The 20,206-nt window shown below is 35.4% G+C and overlaps 1 protein-coding gene across 1 annotated transcript; it reads left to right on the top strand.

Annotated features, from left to right (window-relative positions):
* Positions 1-17,178: 17,178 nt before the first annotated feature.
* LOC131051579 (transcription termination factor MTERF6, chloroplastic/mitochondrial) lies at positions 17,179-18,880 on the top strand. Its single transcript, XM_057986157.2, has one exon. The coding sequence runs from the start codon at positions 17,294-17,296 to the stop codon at positions 18,473-18,475; it is 1,182 nt and encodes a 393-aa protein (XP_057842140.2). The 5' UTR covers positions 17,179-17,293; the 3' UTR covers positions 18,476-18,880.
* Positions 18,881-20,206: the final 1,326 nt, after the last annotated feature.

Raw genomic sequence — 20,206 nt, 5'->3', positions numbered from 1 at the left:
GACGTTCCATGGTGTAAACAAGTGTGAACAAGTTTTATTGGCCTAAATGCATTTTTTCCATTTGGTTGGTGGTTCACAATAGATGTCTTACTTAGGATATTTTATGCAAGCATGGCTTCCAAGGGCCTTCTATTTGTGTCTTGTGTTGTAATAGTGTAGAATATATTCCTCGTATTCTCTTTTAATGTTCTTTCTCTCGGGAGATTTGGCATCTTTGGTGGAGAGTATGGAATTAGGTTTGTTGGCATGCCTCCTCTTTGGCAGAGTTTTGGAACCATTTGGGTCAGCTTCCAGTTAAGACCTCTTTTCTATGGGTTGCCTGGGTTATTGGGCTTACTATCATTCTCTAGCATATTTGGTTAGTTGACAAATATTTCAGGATGCACAAATGGGTTGTCAACAATTATGGGGAATAATTATTCCCTCTTCAGGGGATTGTCTCAACCAAGTGTGATATCTCCGCTGTAGTGGATCCTAATGGTATAGATATTGTTTGAAGTTTCAACTTTTTTGTTTAAAATCAACAAGCTAAGAGGGTCAAATGTAGACACTCTATGCAACAAATTGATCATGTGGGTCATTGGCTCCCTCCTCCTCAAGGAGTTTTGAAGACAAATACTGATGGCTCTTCTAGGGGAAATCTTGGTCATTCTAGCATTGGGGGCATTGGTCGTGATAGTTTTGGGGCTATTTAATTTATCTAATTCTATTTATAAAGGGTTTCATATAATTAACTAAATGGAGGCTATCGACACCTTGTATGCTATGAAGAGAGGTGATCTTGGATGGCAAAGGATTATTTGTGTCTAATTCACAAGTGGTGGTGAATATGTTGAATGTACATCGCTTGAATGATGTTAATTGATTCTTAGCTTTGTTTCTTTGATAGATTTTGAGATTGAGCAGGTCTTTAGAATATGTTGTTTTTTCTCATATTCCTCGGGAGTGGAATAGAATAGTAGACCGTCTAACCAAATGGGCATCTGGTCGGATGGAGGGTTGAAATATTGAGGCTAGGAGACATTTACCTTTGGATCTTTCTCAAATGTTGGAACAATTAGTTGTTGAAGATGAGAATGCGTAACTCTTTTTTGTTGGCCTATTGGCCCTTCTTGTTATGTAATTCTCTTTGCATTTAATAAATTTTTTCCCCTTTTTGAAAAAAAAGAGGATATTTAATCAATCCATGCCTCAATAGTGTAATCAATGCCACTCTTAAAGAATAGTGTTCTATAATTGAATTGTATAGAAGTTTCTTAATAGAAGTAAAATTCCCAAAGATAAGGAAAAACTCTATTATGTGAGGATTTGTTTGCTAATAGTTTTGCACATTTTTCAAAATAAATTTTAAATTGTTTCAATATATTATAATAAATTTTGGAAGTTTTATTTATAATTTTTTGATGATAGCACAATAATATGTCTCACTTGTGGGACATCCCAATTTTTATCTAAAATCACATTTTTTTAAATAAAGAATTGTATAGGGAGGTTCTATGAAGGGGGTTTTAATTGAGGAGGATTAGATCAAAACCCCTCAAGCTTAAACCAAGCCTCTAGTGAAGTTTTATTTCCACCTTTTAAAATGTTTTTTTAAATTGTTTCACGTTTTGGGGGATCAAATTAAGTCATTTGGAAGTGCCATTTTGTATGTATATCATACAAAATATTATATATTTTTTAATTTTTAAGTGAATGTAGATCAATTATAAAAAATCAATGACATATATTTAGTAAAACTAACAAATAAAAATGCATTGCATATCACATAGGTAGATGTCATGATTTCAATGAAAAATAAAAGAAAAAATGAATTTTTAAATATGTGAAAAGAATTGTGTTCCAAAATAATATAGGTTTATAACTATTGTTATTACGAATTTGAAAATTTATAATAAAAAATATTTACTTAAAAAAATAAAAAAATCATACATTACACAATGGAGTTAATAATTTAATTTCAATATATGAATTTTTTTAATTTGTAGCGAACATTATGTGTTATGAAATGATGTCATTCAATAGAAAATAATAGAAAAAATTAATGGACAAAATAATAATAATAATAAATAAATAAATATTGTTTAAGGCATAGCGTGATGGTTTAAGACATGGTATTGTTGTCACCAAGGTTCAAACCCTTGTTGGGTTATTGTGATTGCCCTTGTTGATCCAATGTGCTTGTGGATTTTAACCTTAGCATTGTTGTTGATTGTTCATGTCGCAGACAAGGTCCACCATTTGTGGCCTCACTTGAATCAAGCCAAGCTAAAAATTCCCTTTGAGAACAATCCCTATGGATGTAGTTTAACAACCAAATAATAATAATAATAATAATAAATAAATTTTTAAATTTTTAAAAATTATATTTTGAATCTATATAAAAAATTCTACAACTCATTAATTTGCATAATCCTTATATTCTTGACGATTTGTTCCTTACAATTGACACAAATTGAAAAGTGGTCAAAATTTTGATTTAGGATGTTTTGCTTAGGCTAAAAAGTGAAAAAGTATTGTATTATCACCTCAATTTATAAATACAATAAATTCTCCTTTATATTTGTAGGGACTATTCACAATCCATGTGCCATTAACATTATTATGGAGGACCACTTTTCTCACTCATCACTTTCTTTTACTTGTTATGCTACAAAATACATACTATAGTTGTTTTTATCACACAATAATGAGGGGCACAATAGTGTATTTTAAGGCAATATGCATGGATTGAAATTTGATTAAGGACACATCGCTAGAATTGTGATAGAAGTTATTATGGTATTTTATGAAGTATATAGGTTGTTTTCAAAAGCTATTTAGAAATATCATGAAGGGTTGTCATTTCATTATAAGAAGACAATTTATGTTAAAGATATAGCTTCATTCGGATTGAAGTATACAATATATATTTATTATTTCATATATTAATTGACATGTTTAAGACTTACTAAAGCAAAATAATTCTGATACTCATCGAAGTCGAAATAGTTAGTAAGCCCGAGCACCATCGTTATTGTTAACTAATAGGTGAACATTGAACGGAGGGTCATGTCCTCGTAGGGTCATGACTCTACGTGGTATAAGCCATGTATAAGTCGTGCCCCTACGTGGACATGACTCTTCATCCTTTTATTTATAGGCATCAACACTTGCTGTGAACCGAAACCAATAACAGTGACAATTTCACGAACCAACAAGTTGTCGATGTTATCATAGAAGGTTAATAAATAGAGTTATATACATATACATCGGAGGTAAACATATTCATTGCAGCGATCTCATTAAAGTCTATCCTTACTACATATTACCAGACTATTGTCTTCTCTATCTTTGATCTAGATTCTTTAACATGGTATCAAAGCCAAGTTGGTAGAGAAATGATAAAATAGTGACACATCTTTTCTAAAAAATTCAGACTTGCACTCAGAATCAAAGGAAAACAATCATGGTGAATAGTGTTAGAGTGGAGGATAGAATCGAAGGCGCATCCAACTTTGTCTCATGGAGAATTCGAATAACAACTGTATGTGGGAAAAGTGGGCGAATAAAACTAAATATGTGAAAATATTTCAAAATACTAGTCCACACACACACACAGGACTTCTTGGTGCAAGCTATGGAGTAATAACTTATTACTCAGCTTCCCAAGGAGGGTCCCATGGTTCTCTATCTCACAATGTCCCTCAAACCAATGTTTTGCTCTCAGATCACTGAGCAAAATGATTCAGGGATGGCAAATGCGAGAACGAGGGATGCTTTTGATTGATTTTAGTATGAGATGTGTTGTAAGCTATGTATGATGCTAAAATGCAATAAACTAAATGATAAGATGACAAGATTAGTATGAATACTATCCTAGCATACTATATTTAGTCTATGATTGAGCTAAAATGATAAAGGAAGTACTCTAACATGCATATTTAGTCTAATTATTGATCTAAAAGAGGCTAAATGATGAGCATAAAAATGATATGAAAGCTTGAAAGAATTTGAGCATAAGTGTGATGCTTCAAATTTGAAAGATGATTGATAAGAATGGAGGAATGAGAGCTCTATTTATAGCACAAATAGGACAATGGATGGTCAAGATTGAATGGTTTAATCAAGGGCCAGGTTTGAAAGTTGGGGATCCATGTGCACAATTGGCACCAATAAAATGGTGACAAGTGTCAACATAGGATTGGGTTGAGAGAAGAGGTTGAAGGCATTAAAGGCCTGAGAAGACCTCATGGTTATCTAAAGGCTAAGGGTCAAGTCTAAATTAAGATTACCCACTGGATTAAGAGTTAATCCAAGGATAAACCTTTGTGCAAATGATTAAGAGATAATCATGGTCAAAGCATTAATGGCCTAATGAGACCCTTGGGTTGGATAGAGGTTGAGTCAAAACAAATGTTTTAACCATGTGGGAGGGTTTGAATTAACCATTAATGGTTATTGGAGACTTTGTGGATTAAGTGGTTGAAGGTTGAAAGCCTTTAATGGTTTTCAAAGACTTTAAGGGTTTTGGTGGTTGAAGGTTGAAAACCTTTAATGGTTATCAAAGACTTTAAGCCATTTGAGAAGTGACTTCCCTTTGCTTAGGGATGTGACAAAATTTATAGGAGGGTTAGGTTAATTAGAAGCGATTAGAAGATTCTAGAAGGGATTAGAAAGGGGTTTGGGATTTTGCAAGTGGATGGAGGGATAATAGGATTTAATTGAATTAAATAATTTTATTCAATTTGGTTGAAGTTTGGGGAAATTAAATAAATTAGATTTATTCAATTTGGGATAACTATTTAATTAAATTTGAATTTAATTAAAAGTGGATAGGGGGATTTAATTGAATAAAATGATTTATTCATTAAATGGTATAGTGAATTTAATTCAAATAAATTGAATAATTTATTTAATTAAATAGAGGAATGTGGATAGTTTATTTAAATTGGATTTAATTAAATAGAGAAATGAACATAAAATATTCATTTAGGAATGTGGTCATTTTTATACGTCTACAACAACAATTCTTCAAGAACTCGAACTAGATGCATACATAGAAGAAGATACTAAGATGCCCGAAGACGAGCCAAAGAAAACAACCTGGAAAAGACACAACAACAAGGCTAAGAAAATCATAATTGATGTTGTTAAAGATCACATTCTCCCAACCATCTCAGAACTAACTACAACTTATGATATGTTTAAGACCATTCAAAACTCATATGAAATAAATAATGCAATAATGCAAGCAGATCGCTCACTTTAAAACAACAATTAATGCATATCTACATGAACAAAGGAGAAACAATCACATCCTATTTCATGAGGATTTCAGAGTTGAAAGACCAATTGTCAACTATTGGGAATAATGTAGATGATATGGAGCTATCTCTAATAGCACTTAAGGGAATACCATCCAGTTGGGAATCCTTTATGCAAGGCATTAGTGCTCGTTCGACACTACCAAAATTCGATCAACTCAAGAATGATTGCACTCAAGAAGAATCTTGACTAATCACAAGAGGATTGGGTCCAAACAAAGAGGGAGAAATTCAAGAACTACATGCTAACACAAGCAACAAAGGGAAGAAAAGGAATTTCAAACGAAAGAGAGGAAATTATCACAATAGCAGAGACTTCTCCAAGATTCAATGCTACAAGTGTGATAAATTTGGACACAATCACAAGTTTTGCCCAGAAAGAAAGAAATCTCAAGCAACCATAGCTGAAGTCAAGGAAGTAGAGAATCCTCTATTTTTCTTAGCCTTATCAAGCAAACTAAACTCAAACAAACAAATGTGGATAATCGACAGTGGAGCATCACGACACATAACCGGATTTAGAGATCAATTTGAAACCTTTGAAGGCCACTCAACTGAAGAAGTTACAATAGGAGACAATTCTACCTATCCAGTGAAAGGGATTGGGACCTGCTCAATTCAATTAAGAACAGGAGTTACATTACAATTGAAAGATGTTCTCTTTGTACCAGGTATCAAAAGGAATTTGGTCTCTATTTTAGGACTAGCTGATCAAGGATATCATGTCACCTTCCATGAAGATAAAGTTCTACTCTGGCCTAAAAATTCTAACATAAAGAATGCTATACCTATAGGATCTAGAGATGGTAATTTATACAAATTATGTAATACTAAAAAACAAGCACTAAATCATGAAGTATCAAACTCTAATGAAATTTGGCATAGAAGATTAGGACATCTTCGATTTAGTGCCCTACCTTCTATAGGAAAAATTACCATAGGATTACCCAATCTAAAATCTGATCATGTTGGAACTTGTAAAGGATGTGCTCTAGGGAAGAACTCAAAAGGGTCCTTTACCTCAAGTGAACACAAATCAAAAGTTGTACTAGAACTTGTCCACACTGATTTGTGTGGTCCAATGTCATTACCATCACTAGGGGGATTCTTGTATTACGTGATATTTGTTGATGATTACTTTAGGAAAACTTGGATCTATTTCTTACAACTCAAAGAATCAAATGAACTGTTGTTGAAATTTAAAGAATTTAAAGCCTTAGTGGAAAATCAAACTGGGAAGAAAGTAAAGACTCTAAGATCAGATAATGGGGGTCAATATATCTCTGAAAATTTTAAAGAATTCTGCATTTGTGTTGGGATTAAGAGGGAGTGTATTGTACCTTATAATCCTCAACCGAATGGAGTTGCAAAAATAAAAAACAAAACCATCATCGAAGCTGCTAAAGCCATGATGCATGATCAAAATCTACATATCTCATTTTGGGATGAAGCCTCAAATACAAGTGTGTACATTCAAAACAGATGCCCTCATTCAATCCTAGAGAATATAACACCCAAAGAAGCCTTTACAGGAAATAAACCAGATTTAAGCCATCTAAGAATCTTTGGTTGCTACGTGTATATTCATGTTCCTAAAGAAAAGAGAACCAAACTAGAACCCTCCGAGAAGAAAGGCATATTTGTTGGCTACAATGAAACCACTAAAGGATACAGTGTCTATATTCTAGGATGAAGATCTATTGAAATAAGTAGAGATGTCAAATTTGAAGAAGATGATGCTTATAAACTCTCTCTAAGTGCAAAAGATGATCTAACCATAGAATCAGATGAAAATCTTTCAATTGAGAATCAGAGGGAGAATAGCATAGAAAATCATGAACTGCAATCACCTAATTTCGAGAATGTTGGAAATCGTAACAACAAGAAAATACCACTATGGGCAAGAAAGATGATTGAAGAAAGTAATGTGGAACCCGATGAAATCTTCAAAGAGAATAAGAAAACAAGAAGTCAATCATGCTATGTTGCACTCATGACCGAACTTACAAAATCTGAACCATCAAATGTTGAAGAGGCTTTAGCATGTCAAGCTTGGAAAGATGCAATGATTGAGGAATACCAATCTATCTTAAAAAATGATGTCTGGGACATTGTACCAAGACCAAAAGACAAATCAATTGTCTCATCAAAGAGGTTATTCAAAATCAAATATGCACCAGATGGTAGTATTGAAAAACACAAAGCCAGATTCGTTGCCAAGGGGTTCTCTCAAAACGTTGGAATTGATTACGAAGAGACATTTGCTCTAGTTGCCCGATATACATTTGTAAGAACCATCATTGCCATTGCAGCTTCCAAAGGGTGGAAGATACACCAAATGGATGTAAAGACTGCATTTTTGAATGGTGTTATTGAGGAAGAAGTATATATAAAACAACCTGAAGGCTTTGCTACACATGATAGAAATCTCTGTGTGTAGACTAAAAAAGGCTCTTTACGGCCTTAAGCAAGCTCCTAGAGCATGGTATGGAAGGACATATAGTTATCTCTCCAAACTAGGATATTCCAAAAATGAAGCAAATTCTAACATCTACTTCAAAATATTGGATGCTGACATGTTAATACTTGTTCTCTATGTTGATGACTTGTTGATAACAGGAGAAGATCACCTCATTGCAAAATGCAAACAAGATCTTGTGGCTGAACTTGATATGAAGGATCTAGGTCTACTGCACTATTTTTTGGGCCTAGAAGTATGGCAAAGAGAGAATTATATTTTCCTAAATCAAGGAAAATACACCACTAATATCCTGACCAGGTTTGGTATGATAGATTGTAAACCTGTATCCATTCCAATGGAAGAAAATCTTCATAAGCTCAAAAGTGAAGCAGTAGATTCAGAACCTACAGATCCTACATACTATAGACAAATTATTGGATCTCTTATGTAACTAGTAAACACTCACCCTAATATTTGTTACGCTACCAATGTGTTAAGTCATTTCATGTGCGAACCTAAGAAGATTCACCTAATAGCTATTAAGCATATCCTGAGATACTTGTGTGGCACTATTGAACTTGGCCTGAAGTATAAAAATGTTGAGATACAACTCCAAGGGTATTCTGATTCCGACTGGGCAGGAAGTTCCATTGATCGTAAAAGTACAACGGGGTGTTGTTTTAGTCTTGGATCAGCTATGATATCCTAGTTTAGTAGAAAACAGTCAGCAATTGCTCAGAGTTCCACTGAAGCCGAATATATGGCTGCCTCCATGGAAGCACGTGAGGCAGTATGGTTAAGGAAATTGCGAGTTGGACTATTTGGGAAGCCCCTAAACCCCACTATGATTCACTATGATAATCAAAGTTGCATCAAACTTTTTGTAAATCCAGTTTTTCATAATCAATCCAAGCATATAGAAATCCCATACCATTACATAAGAGATATGGTAGATAGAGATGTTATCAAATTGACCTACATTAGCACTGAAGAGCAAAGTGCCAACATATTCACCAAACCTCTTGCAAAGTTGAAAGTGGAGCACTTTAGAGGTAAACTTGGTATGACTAAATTATAATGGAAATGTATGATGTAATTGATATTATTCATGAATATCTTGAATGCAATATTGCATGTATGTGTTATGTCATGAAAGGTGACGATCTTTCATGTGATGTAAGTGTAAGATCACTATTGTAAGGTGACGACTTTCACAATAGCCTGATTTGTTATCAATATTGACTACATTAAGTTGTTGTCCCGCAATGTGCCAGAAATCTTGATACTAAATTTACTATGATGAGTTATTGAATTGTTATCATTAAATGATTGTTCCGAAATATGTCGTAAATTATGATAACAATCATATCATGATTGACTACATTAATTTGTTGTCTCAGAATGTGTCAGATACCATGATACTAAAATTATTTCACCTGTGATAATGACAATGTTACAATTGTCACTAGAATCAAGGTTGTAATCTAATAAGACTTCAAGTAGTTGTTGTCCCAAAGTGTTGGATATCAGATAATCCATATCTCTATGAGATATGAAGTATTTCACTAGTAAGTGTTACTTAGTGAATGATCATGTCAAATGAATGTGTATATCTAGAATGTTGTTCCTTAAAACTTAATTACAAAATTCAATCCTCTTTTGCTAAGAGGGAGTGTTAAAGATATAGCTTCATTCGGATTGAAGCATACAATATATATTTATTATTTCATATATTAATTGACATGTTTAAGGCTTACTAAAGCAGAATAATTCTGATACTTATCGAAGTCGAAATAGTTAGTAAGCCCGAGCACCATCGTTATTGTTAACTAATAGCGGTGAACATTGAACGGAGGGTCATGTCCTTGTAGGGTCATGACTCTACGTGGTATAAGCCACGTAGAAGTCATGCCCCTACGTGGACATGACTCTTCATCCTTTTATTTATAGGCATCGACACTTGCTGTGAACCGAAACCAATAATAGTGGCAATTTCATGAACCAACAAGTTGTCGATGTTATCATAGAAGGTTAATAAATAGAGTTATATACATATACATCAGAGGTAAACATATTCATTGCAGTGATCTCATTAAAGTCTATCCTTACTACATATTACCAGACTATTGTCTTCTCTATCTCTGATCTAGATTCCTTAACAATTTATCTTAGATCAGTTGTTAAAAAATGTACAAAGCTTGAAGACAATAGAAAACACTAAATTCACCATTACAATAAAATATACTTAATTTTGATAAAAACCACACGAATAAGATTGTTGAATAGATCTTATTTTGGTTCACCACTTAACTTTCATTAGTATAGGTGATCACTCATAATTTTTTGATGAATAGGTAGTCAAATCCTATTAAATTATAAAGTAATATACACTATTCACAAAAAAAGTAGGGGGACATGAGATAATCCCTCGAAGTTCAAACAGGTAGAGCCTAGAAAAACCATCAAACATGGGCAACTCTCGGATACATAGCAAAAATCTCATAATAACTGTCGCCAAGCGACTAAAGCAATCCCAATAGGAGGAGGAGGAGGTGGATCCTTATCATCTTTAGGACCCCATATAACACTCGAATTTAGAATACCATCCAGGAGGGTCCAACCTTCATCAGTTGCAGCAACCTCCTTTGTATTCTCTTCTCCACGCATTGGAGAAATGGCTAGGGTCAGGCGAGGAAAAGCCTTGGACGTACTAGGCCAAGTACTATCATCTCTAGTGGGCTATCCACTACCATCACCAGCAAGATGACCACTACCACTAGAACCCCACCCACCGGGGGCAGACGAAGAAGAACGTCAATGGTGGAAATCTCTGTCACGATATTGGTGACGAGCTTGAGATTGTGGGGTTTGAGAGCAGTGAGAAGAAGAACTACGCTCATTGTGTCGCTCACGAGGTGGCAATTGACCTCGTGAAGGGGGATCTGGTCAGGAGGCACTCTGGAAACTGTACAAGGGGTGTTACCCCAATGCTCAAGAAGATCCTAAAGGTGGGCCACCTCAAAAGTGACCTTGTTGGCTTAAACCTGAATTTGTAGCATAACATTATTACATATACAAGCTTTAGCATAAAGTGAAACCTGAGTATCAATAGAGTTGCAAGAAAATAAAACAATGTTTCTATCTTTCCATAAAACAAAGATAATTTTCATCCTGAAAACATGTCATATTTGGGTAAAGGAATGAAGGAGACAAGGACGATCTTTGAGCAAGGCCATGTGCTAACAGAAAGGGTCTGGCCTGGAAGGTCTAAATAAATCATGAATCCATCTCTAGAAGGTCTGAGCCTAACGACAATACCAAAAGAGATGCATATTAGTCTTAAGTTGCCCACAAAAAGGGCAGTAGGGATCCAAAACCCCCATGTGTTGCAGGAGAGAGTTGAGAGGCAAGCCTTGGAAAAGAACACACCAAGCAAAATGGGCAAGTTTTGGCTCCACAATGGCAACCCAGATACCAAGAAATTTGTGTAGCTAAGTAGTAGAACTTGACTGCAAGTGTCGTTTCAAATTCAAAGCGTACACCATAGGAAGATGCACAAAGAGACATATGTAACCTAGAGAGGGTTTGTATTGAGTAAACGAAGTCTAGGGGTACCACAACCAATCTTTCCACTAGGGCCTCACATAATGAATGCCCAATTTGTGAATCATCCCAATGGATATAGCTGATAAGACTATATCAAATGTTTGTCGGTCTAGTTGAATGAGCTAGTATTACACCCGTAAATCTTCCCAAGAGAGAATTCTCAAGGAAGCTCTGGAAAAGAGATCTTTAGGAGTAGAAATGCCATGCTTGTGAAAGTGCAAAACACTCACTCTAGGAACTTTAGCCAAAGGACGACCTTGAATCTGAATGAGAGGTGATCACCAAAGGTTGTGATGGTTGAAAGAAAAACCATCACAAAAACCAGAGCCATTCCATTTGAACCACGACCTGATGGCTTCCCAAGAGTGCCATATGCTTTTGGCGACAAAAGTAACTTCAATGAAAATAGCATCCTTCATAACAAGAAGGGTTTTAAACCTAATCCCCTTCCAAGTAGGTTTATTGATCGAATATCCTGAAGAAGTACAATGCCTGAGAAGAAATTTCTAAGCCTCTGAGTCAGAGATGACTCATGTATGACCCATTTGTCACACAAAGAAAGCCCTTGTTTTTGGGTAGAAAGCAGGCCAAGACCACTGGACTCTTGAGGAAGACAACAAAACTCCCACACAACTATGTGAAAACTAGAGTGTGCAAGAGAAGAAGCCCACAAAAAATCCCTTAGGAGCTTCTCAAGCTTCAAATATGAAGCTTTTGAAGGATCCCAACAAGAGTAGTAAACCTAGGTGGCGGCCAAAACCTTGGAGCGGATTTGAAATTTCCTCGCAAGAGAAAGGGGCTTAGTGATCTAGTATGAATTTTTTTTCTCAATTCTAGCAAGAACAACATTCCACAGATCCACTGGGAACCCTGAAAAGCAAAAGGGCTACCCATGAATTTGAAAACTTCACCATGATCTAACCATTTTCAGCCAAATTGAAGCATCCATGAGGGAGTAGGTAGAAAATACTGCCTATAACATTGTGTCTTGCGCCACTGAATGGCAGACCTAGAGGCCAGACAAAAAATGTTGAGGCAACAAAGAGCCTCCTGAACATTTTTCTCATCCTTAATGAGGGTGAGGAAGGAATCATCTAGAAAGTGACCATTGGTTAATTGAGTGGGAGGGATCATTATGGGTCCCCAAAGAAGGTGACTTAGGCAGGGCAATACCCCTGACTCTGCCAACCACAATGGTATTGGCAAGCAAATAACCAAAACCCTAGACTGTAAGAACATACAGGGAGGGAGCGAGAGGGAAACCCTATCGAATAGATTTGATCAAACCAAGGTGGAAGATTGGCGACCATTGATAGTGATACACATAGAGGCATCCCCAAACAACATCTAAACAGATTGAATAAAATGAGAACCAAAGCCAATAGCTTGAAGCATGGTGAAAATGAATGGCCATTCAATTCTATCATAGGCTTTAGCAAAGTCAATCTTGAGAAAGATTGCACTCTTCTTAAAGCAACAAGCCCACTCCATACATCCCAAACAACAATAATGTTATCCAGAAAGAATTTGGAGTTAATAAACTTCTTGTTTTCTCTAGCTGCACACTCTAAGGGAGAAGGTGTCTAATTTCAGAGCCAAGGCCTTACCGATAATTTTATAGGAAATATTGAGGAGCGTAATGGGTCGCCAATTGCAAATGTCCTTTATGTCCTCAAATTTAGATATGAATTTGATATTTACTTGATTAATAATTTTACCTAAACAACAAGAATGATGGGCTTCTTGGTAAACCTTGAGCAGATCAGGCCCCACCCAAGGCCATAAAAGTCTTGTAGAACTCACAAAGGAAACCATCACAACCAGGGGTTTTATCATCTGCCATGGAGAAGATTGTTTTTTTTAAGTCTTCGAGAGTGATCTTTTGATTACAAAAATTATGTTCAGCTTCAAAGAGCCGAGTAGGAACCACCGAAAGGCATTCTTGAAGAGAATCATCATCCTCAAGAGAGGGATCCTGAGCAATATAGACCTTCTCATAATGGCGGACAAAGGTTTGAAGATCATCTAGTAGCTCAAACTGCACCGATTGACCTTCCCTGAAGCGCTTAATACCAAGTGAGAAATGATGAGCCCGAAGGGCAAGAAAGAATTCCTTATAAGCACGATCCCCCACCTTAAGCCAATATAACTTGGCTTTGATTTGAGCCCCTCTAGTAGCATAATTGTCAGCAATTTGCTTCTAGTGTCGAAGCTCTGCAACCCTAACTGTTAACATAGACAAGAAAGGGTTCACAACCAAATCCTCGATGGCATGTCACAATCCATCGTGGTGGCTTCATAGGAACACTGATAAAAGTTGGCAAGTTGCCAATTATAGACTCTAAGAAATCTCGCCGTGCACTAGATGGCATAATTCCACTAGTCAATCCACCCATGATGTTGTGTAGGACGACCCTCCAAATTCCATATTTTCTAAATGTGGGCCACAGAAAGAGGGTGACTCAACAAGGAAGTATTTAAAATTACTACATTCAAGGTGGACGGGGGCGACCCACTTGCCATTCAACAGAAAATTGAATGGAAAAATGATCTGACAAGGTGACATCTGACAACAGTATGACCGAAGGGTTATGACAACTCCTGAAGGAAAAAAAAAAGGATTGAATTGTGATCATGACATGATCAAGTTTGTTAGACTTTGTGTGTACCTTCACAAAAGTTGCACCACATATGCCAAATGTCAATAGGGCTACGTTGGGTGATGTTAGGATCATTAAGACCCAATTTATTGTGCATGTAAAACCATGCTTCTCACTTGCCATCTGTCCAGTGGAAAGGAATTAACCCTTCATTGTCAGAGGCCTCCTCTATCATATTAAAATCCATGCACAAAACCCAAGTTGCGGGAGACAATTAGTCAACATTCCATCACCAAAGATAAGATCTTTCAACAACATCATTGGAAGTAGGGTAAAAACACAAAATCGCATCACGTTTCAGGGCAACTTATCAGCACAAGAGATTCATTATAGCTAAGTTATATATGAGCCACAATTTTTCCAATTGGAAGTGTCTACTAAATGTATATTTTATACCACTTTGGGTTAATTACCAAAAGAAAACAAAAACAAAAAAAAACGATGTTTCAACAACTCCTCTTATAAATAATATTTGTTTTGAAATGTAAAAATACCCTTTTATAAATCTAGAAGTGAATTTTTCAAAATATACATCTGTTAATATTTTATTTAGTTTTTATATTTTATATTTTATTTTTATTGAAAGTAGGCCATCAACACTAAAATATAAGGTTGACTATCTTGTTAATGAAAAATATTGAAACTTATTTAATTTTTGTGAGAAAATATGATGCAGTAGAGGAAATAATCTATGTCAAGATGATATAATTCTTTTCTAATTTGGATAAATAATTAAAGAAAAAGGTGGCGGCAATTGGAAATAGTTATATTTTAGCACACACAACTTTTTAAATTTATTAAAAAATATATATTTATAAAAAATAGTAAAAAATATATACATGCACTAAAGTTTCAATTTATCAATATACACAAAAAAATTGAAGAAGAAACTATTAAATTTACTAAATAAAGTGTGGTAGGTTGTGTAACTTCAATTTCAGCATTTGTCAGCAACTAAATCATAGTGTTTATTTTATAAAAAACTACATTCAAATAACTTTTTAAATTTGTGTTAAAAGTACAAACATAAAATAGACAAAAGAATATAAATTTTATTAGTTCACATCATTTCAAAATTCAAAAGATAGATTTCACTTTCTATTGATTAGTTGAATCAGCATTGGCCATTTCTTTTATAAAAGTGTGACACAATTTTGTACTTTTATCCAACATAAACATTAATTATCCCAAAAGAATGATTGTCAACTGACAAGAGAACCCAAACTACTTGGTGAGTGGAGTTTAAGCCATTAGCCACGACGCAAGATTGCCAACGTGGAAACAAAATGGAGACAACACCTCCACAACTAGCTTCATGGTTTGAAGCAAAAACTAGACCACCTAGCCAAATAACACGACAATCAACATGCAACATAAACATAGAGATTTCAACTTCTTGCACACATGACACATCTAAACCAATAATCTTTTGTCAAGTATTGAATACTTTCTGGAGAGGTCTATAAGACCTTGAACATTTTATGATAAGAAATTTGTGGAAAAACTTCATGCATGTCATTCTCATCCCCGAGAGAGGAGAAACCGTTTCCACAAGAATTTTCTATTACGTGGTTGAGAGAGACAATGCTTTTCCAATGCCCACCCATCTTCCTCATCACACCTAGAAGGGATGCAAGAGCAATGCAGAGAAGATGGCTGCACTCTAACTATGAAAGTAGGGAGAGGAGTGTGCACCCAAGTGAGACGAACACCATCCCCAACTTTATCCTTCCCTTGCAGCATAGGGTTTGAAGCTAATGGCAAAATATGCTGAGAAGGCTACTCGTTTTGGGCCTAAGGTTATAGTTGGGGTTGTGGTTGCGGCTGAGGCTGAGAACGACCAAAGCCAAAAACTTGCAAGAAGCCCTAAAATTATTGCCTTTGTGATTAACACTCATCCATCCTTCTTTGGCCTTAAGAGACTTAGAAGAGGAAGACGATTCCGACTCATTTGAAGGAGAGTGGATTTTCGAAGCCACTAGAGGGCAATCCTTAATCTTGTGCTCCAAGGATTGGTAATGGAAACAAGTATTTGGAAGGTTCAAATACGAAACCTTTTGGGTGCGAAAAATCTCACCCATATGAATATCAATAGCATCTTTGAGGTTGCGAGAGGAAAGACCAAAAGAGAGGACCACACAAACCAAGTTCCATGTTGAAAAATGGCTTGGACATGATTAGACTTAGCAAAGCGAAAAATAAAAAATCCCTTGGTGAGGTTTTGCATGCCATCCAGGGGGACATGCCTTGGCAACCTAGTCACGAAGGGACGTAGCTAAACTGGCTCCAAAAAGTGGTTATAAACTTTGTGTTATTGACTTTTTTGAAAAATCACAGTCGTAGATTACACGATCAACGGTTTGTAATGCACAACTAACTTCGTGTTATTGACTTTATGTGGTACGACAGTGCCATTTTGGAACCAGTTTAGCCATGGGCATCACAAAGCATGCTTTTAGGGGGGACCCTCCCAACAAAATAGCCAATCAAAGCAAACTTCTTAAGCCAATGACAAGCATTATCAAAATCTTGAACAAGAAGAACAACATTGGGGGTAGACATACCTCGTGAAACACCTTGGGAACAATTTTTTGGGTCGTTTGTTCAAGGGTGCCATAGTCACCCGATGCCAAAGCTCCAACACCAACATCAAATGTTGGTCTGAGGCCGACTAAGGTTGTATTAATCTACAATAATCCCGCAGTAAATGCAATGTGATGTTAGAAAGATGCAAGGGTAACTTGCGCTAGCAACATGCAAAACCCTAGCAAAATGAAACTAGTCTCTTTCTTGATGCAATTCACATCTAGCATACTCATATAAATTTTGAGTTAAGCATAAAGGATAATTTAGAATCTTTTCTTAAAAAATTTAAATGACACTAAAAAAATATGCCACATCAATACACACTTTTCCTTTCCTCTTTTATATTTCTCTCTAAATTTTACCTTCATTTTTTTATATTCTTAACATAAATAAATATACACATTTATCATGCATTTAACAACGCCTTAAAATAAAAATAAATAAACCCTAAAATCAGTATTTATATTTTTTTTTAAATTAAAAACTAAACCCAAAGAGTTGCATATATCTTTATTCTAAGGATATGATTAAAAATTACGTATCACATTAACATTAACAATTCAATGAACTCCTCCGTAGGTTCATTTGTGTATTTACATACTCATTTTCCAAGCGTATTGCTCTCTTCCAGGGGGTTCGTTGTCTAGGGTTTTATTAGCAGAGGGTTTGGTTTGATGAATGTCCATACGATGCTATTTCTCAAATGTATTCTCTCACCAGTCAGGTGCTCTGTGCCATACAGCATTTTCTCTAAATATTCATTGTTCTCGACCTCAAATTTGTCTAATGTTACAGAAGAAAAGGAAGATTACAGGCAGCGGCAACAAAATGCTATGGCCGAATTTTTGCTCAATGAATGTGGGCTTTCTGAGTCCCAAGTATCAGGTCTTTGTAGCAGGCGTGCAAAAATGTTCGAGACCAAATCCACCCATAGAGCTCAGCAGGCAGTCCAGTTCTTCAGAGACTCAGGATTCACTGAAAACCAGGTAAGGAAAATCCTTTTTATGCACCCCCCTGTTTTGAATCTCGAAGTGGATACCCAGTTAAAGCCTAAGATCGAGTTCATGAAGGAATTAGGTTTTACTGGCAGCAACCTGAGACACTTTTTATCTCTAAGACCTAGGTTGGTCTCCATCAAATTGGAACAAACCTTAAGCCCAAAAATTCCAGCACTTATAAGCTTATTTGGTTCAAAGCTTAATCTGTGCAAAGCTCTCATGTCGTATCCTGAGATATTGGAATGTAAAGTTGAAAATTTGAAACCTAAAATAGATATTCTAAAACTATCCGGGATTCAAGATGAGCTGTTTCTAGATGTAATGAAGTTAAGGCCCAAATTAATTTTCAGCAACAGTGAGGAGGTGCTGAAATTAAAGATTGAATATGTACGGAACTGGGGTGTTTTGAAGGGATCGAAAGCATTTGTAGCTGCTCTGTTTGCTGTGGATAGTAGTGGACTAGACAATTTTGAAAATAAAATAAAACATATGGCAAAACTCGGTCTTTTGGAGAATGAGATCATACATATTGTAAAGAGGGCTCCTCGTACGTTTGCTAATAGCATTGATAAGACGGAAAAAAATATGGATTTCTTGAAACATACTGCTGGCTTTAAGCCAAACATTGTGGTCTCGTATCCTTGTCTTTTATATTATAGCATAGAAAATAGGATGCGACCTCGCCATAAGGTAATTGAATTTTTAAGGGAAACAGAACCATCTAGACTTTCCACAGATCTAGCTCCTATGTATATCCTAAGTGAACAAAATTTTGCCCTCAAGTTTCTAATGGGCAATCCGGAGGCTACAAAGCTATTTGAAAAGTACAAGGTGAAGTCTGATGACATTGTCAATTAGATGATGGACTCTTTTGGAGGTTGGAGCAGAAAAAGAAGGGGTTTTAAAAAATTGTAGGCCTTTTCATGAGGACAATTCAGGCTTTATCTTCAAGTTGAATCAGATAAAAGAAGGTTTAAATGAATCCAGGCCTTTTCCTGAGGTTGGATCAAGCATAAGGGGGTTTGATCAATCCAGGCATTTTGTTCAGGTTGGATGAGACCAAATGGAGTTTTCTTGATGTTTCATGGGATCAGCAGGGGTTTTTAATATACAGGCCTCAATAGGCTGCAGGTATGTGCTTCAGTATACTGTGATCATTGTTGACTCTTGAAGAATAGTGTTCTGTAACTGAATTGTATGGTAGTGCTTGATAGAACAAAACTTTCCAAAGACATAATAAATAAATAAAAATCTATTTTATGAGATTTTATTGCAAGTAGTTTTGTATACTGTTTGTGATTAAGAAAGCAGTGAGAACAAGGGCACTGACCCTTTACATAGCATAACTATTAACGAGACCACAGTACAAAAACAACACTATAACAGCATTAACAGCAACTAATAGCAAAAATAGACCAAGTCTTAGAAATAAAAAACAGCAGCAGAAAACACAAAAACAAACTACAGGGACACCTTTCGCACCCCAATGACATCAATGACACTTTTCCATTCATTGGACAGGAACTTATAGAGTCCCTAATTTTGTATACTGTTGTATTCTGTATATACCTAGTATTATTGTTGATGACCAGTTTTGCTAATCGTCACTTTCTTTTACTGGAACCTTTCAATGTTATGCTGCAAATGTGAAGTATTCATTTTTAACATCCTATCATGAGGTTTACTATGAAGTATTTCAAGGCAATATGTAAGAATTAAAATTTGACTGAGTTGAGAGCTTTATTTTGGATTTGTGGTAGACGCTATTGAACATGGTAAATATCCACTTCATAGTGTTTTTATATAGTATGATTGTTGTCAAAGTGATTCTTTTTCTTATTTCACAATAAATTGATGTACCCTCTGCACATAACTGTTTAACAATCCAGGTAGAGTTTGGGAAAGTCAATTCAACAACAAAAGATGATTTAATTTAACGTGGATAATATTTTTTTATGTGTGTGTGATGCTGGAGCGAAGTTGGCACATTCATTTACAGTAGATAAATCTCTACACTATGTACTACAAAATGTTACACTGGTTGTCATGTAGACAATACTTTTGCATTTGTTGCTTTTCGTAAATTCACACTATTTGTTTGTTACCTACCAAATGTGCAATTTCTGTTATTTATTAGATTTATGGTTTGTATGTATTTATTTGTGTATATAAGATGTGTCATCAATAATAACATTTATTATCTATGGTAATCAATAGACCAAAAATAATATAGTGGAACCTTAGAGCATAAGATAAGGTCAATAAGATCTTACTTTGGTGAGAGGGCCAACCTATTAGTTGGTTGGCTTTATGAATGGCTAGGTAACTCATAACTAAGGTGGAAATATGTTCATGTAAAGAGGGGGGAATCAATGGAAATTTAAAATTTGAATTTTGAATTGGAAAAGCACATGCTTGCAACTCTGTACTTGTCTTAATTTGTAATTTAATGTTTAGATCGAAGTGGGAAACAACTAAATGGAACCGGGTGCATTGATAAATGTGTAATTAGTTTATTAATATGAATTTGTAAGACTCTGCATAAATGATTAGGGTATGGATAATTGTATAGAAATACGTCCATGTAAA

This window comes from Cryptomeria japonica, chromosome 7 (assembly GCF_030272615.1).
Source record: "Cryptomeria japonica chromosome 7, Sugi_1.0, whole genome shotgun sequence".
NCBI lineage: Eukaryota > Viridiplantae > Streptophyta > Pinopsida > Cupressales > Cupressaceae > Cryptomeria > Cryptomeria japonica.
This window is presented reverse-complemented; position numbering and strand designations above follow the sequence as displayed.

Bases quoted from the DNA above. Each gene is read 5' to 3' on its own strand.
- LOC131051579 (XM_057986157.2), top strand. From the start codon at position 17,294: ATGAATGTCCATACGATGCTATTTCTCAAATGTATTCTCTCACCAGTC.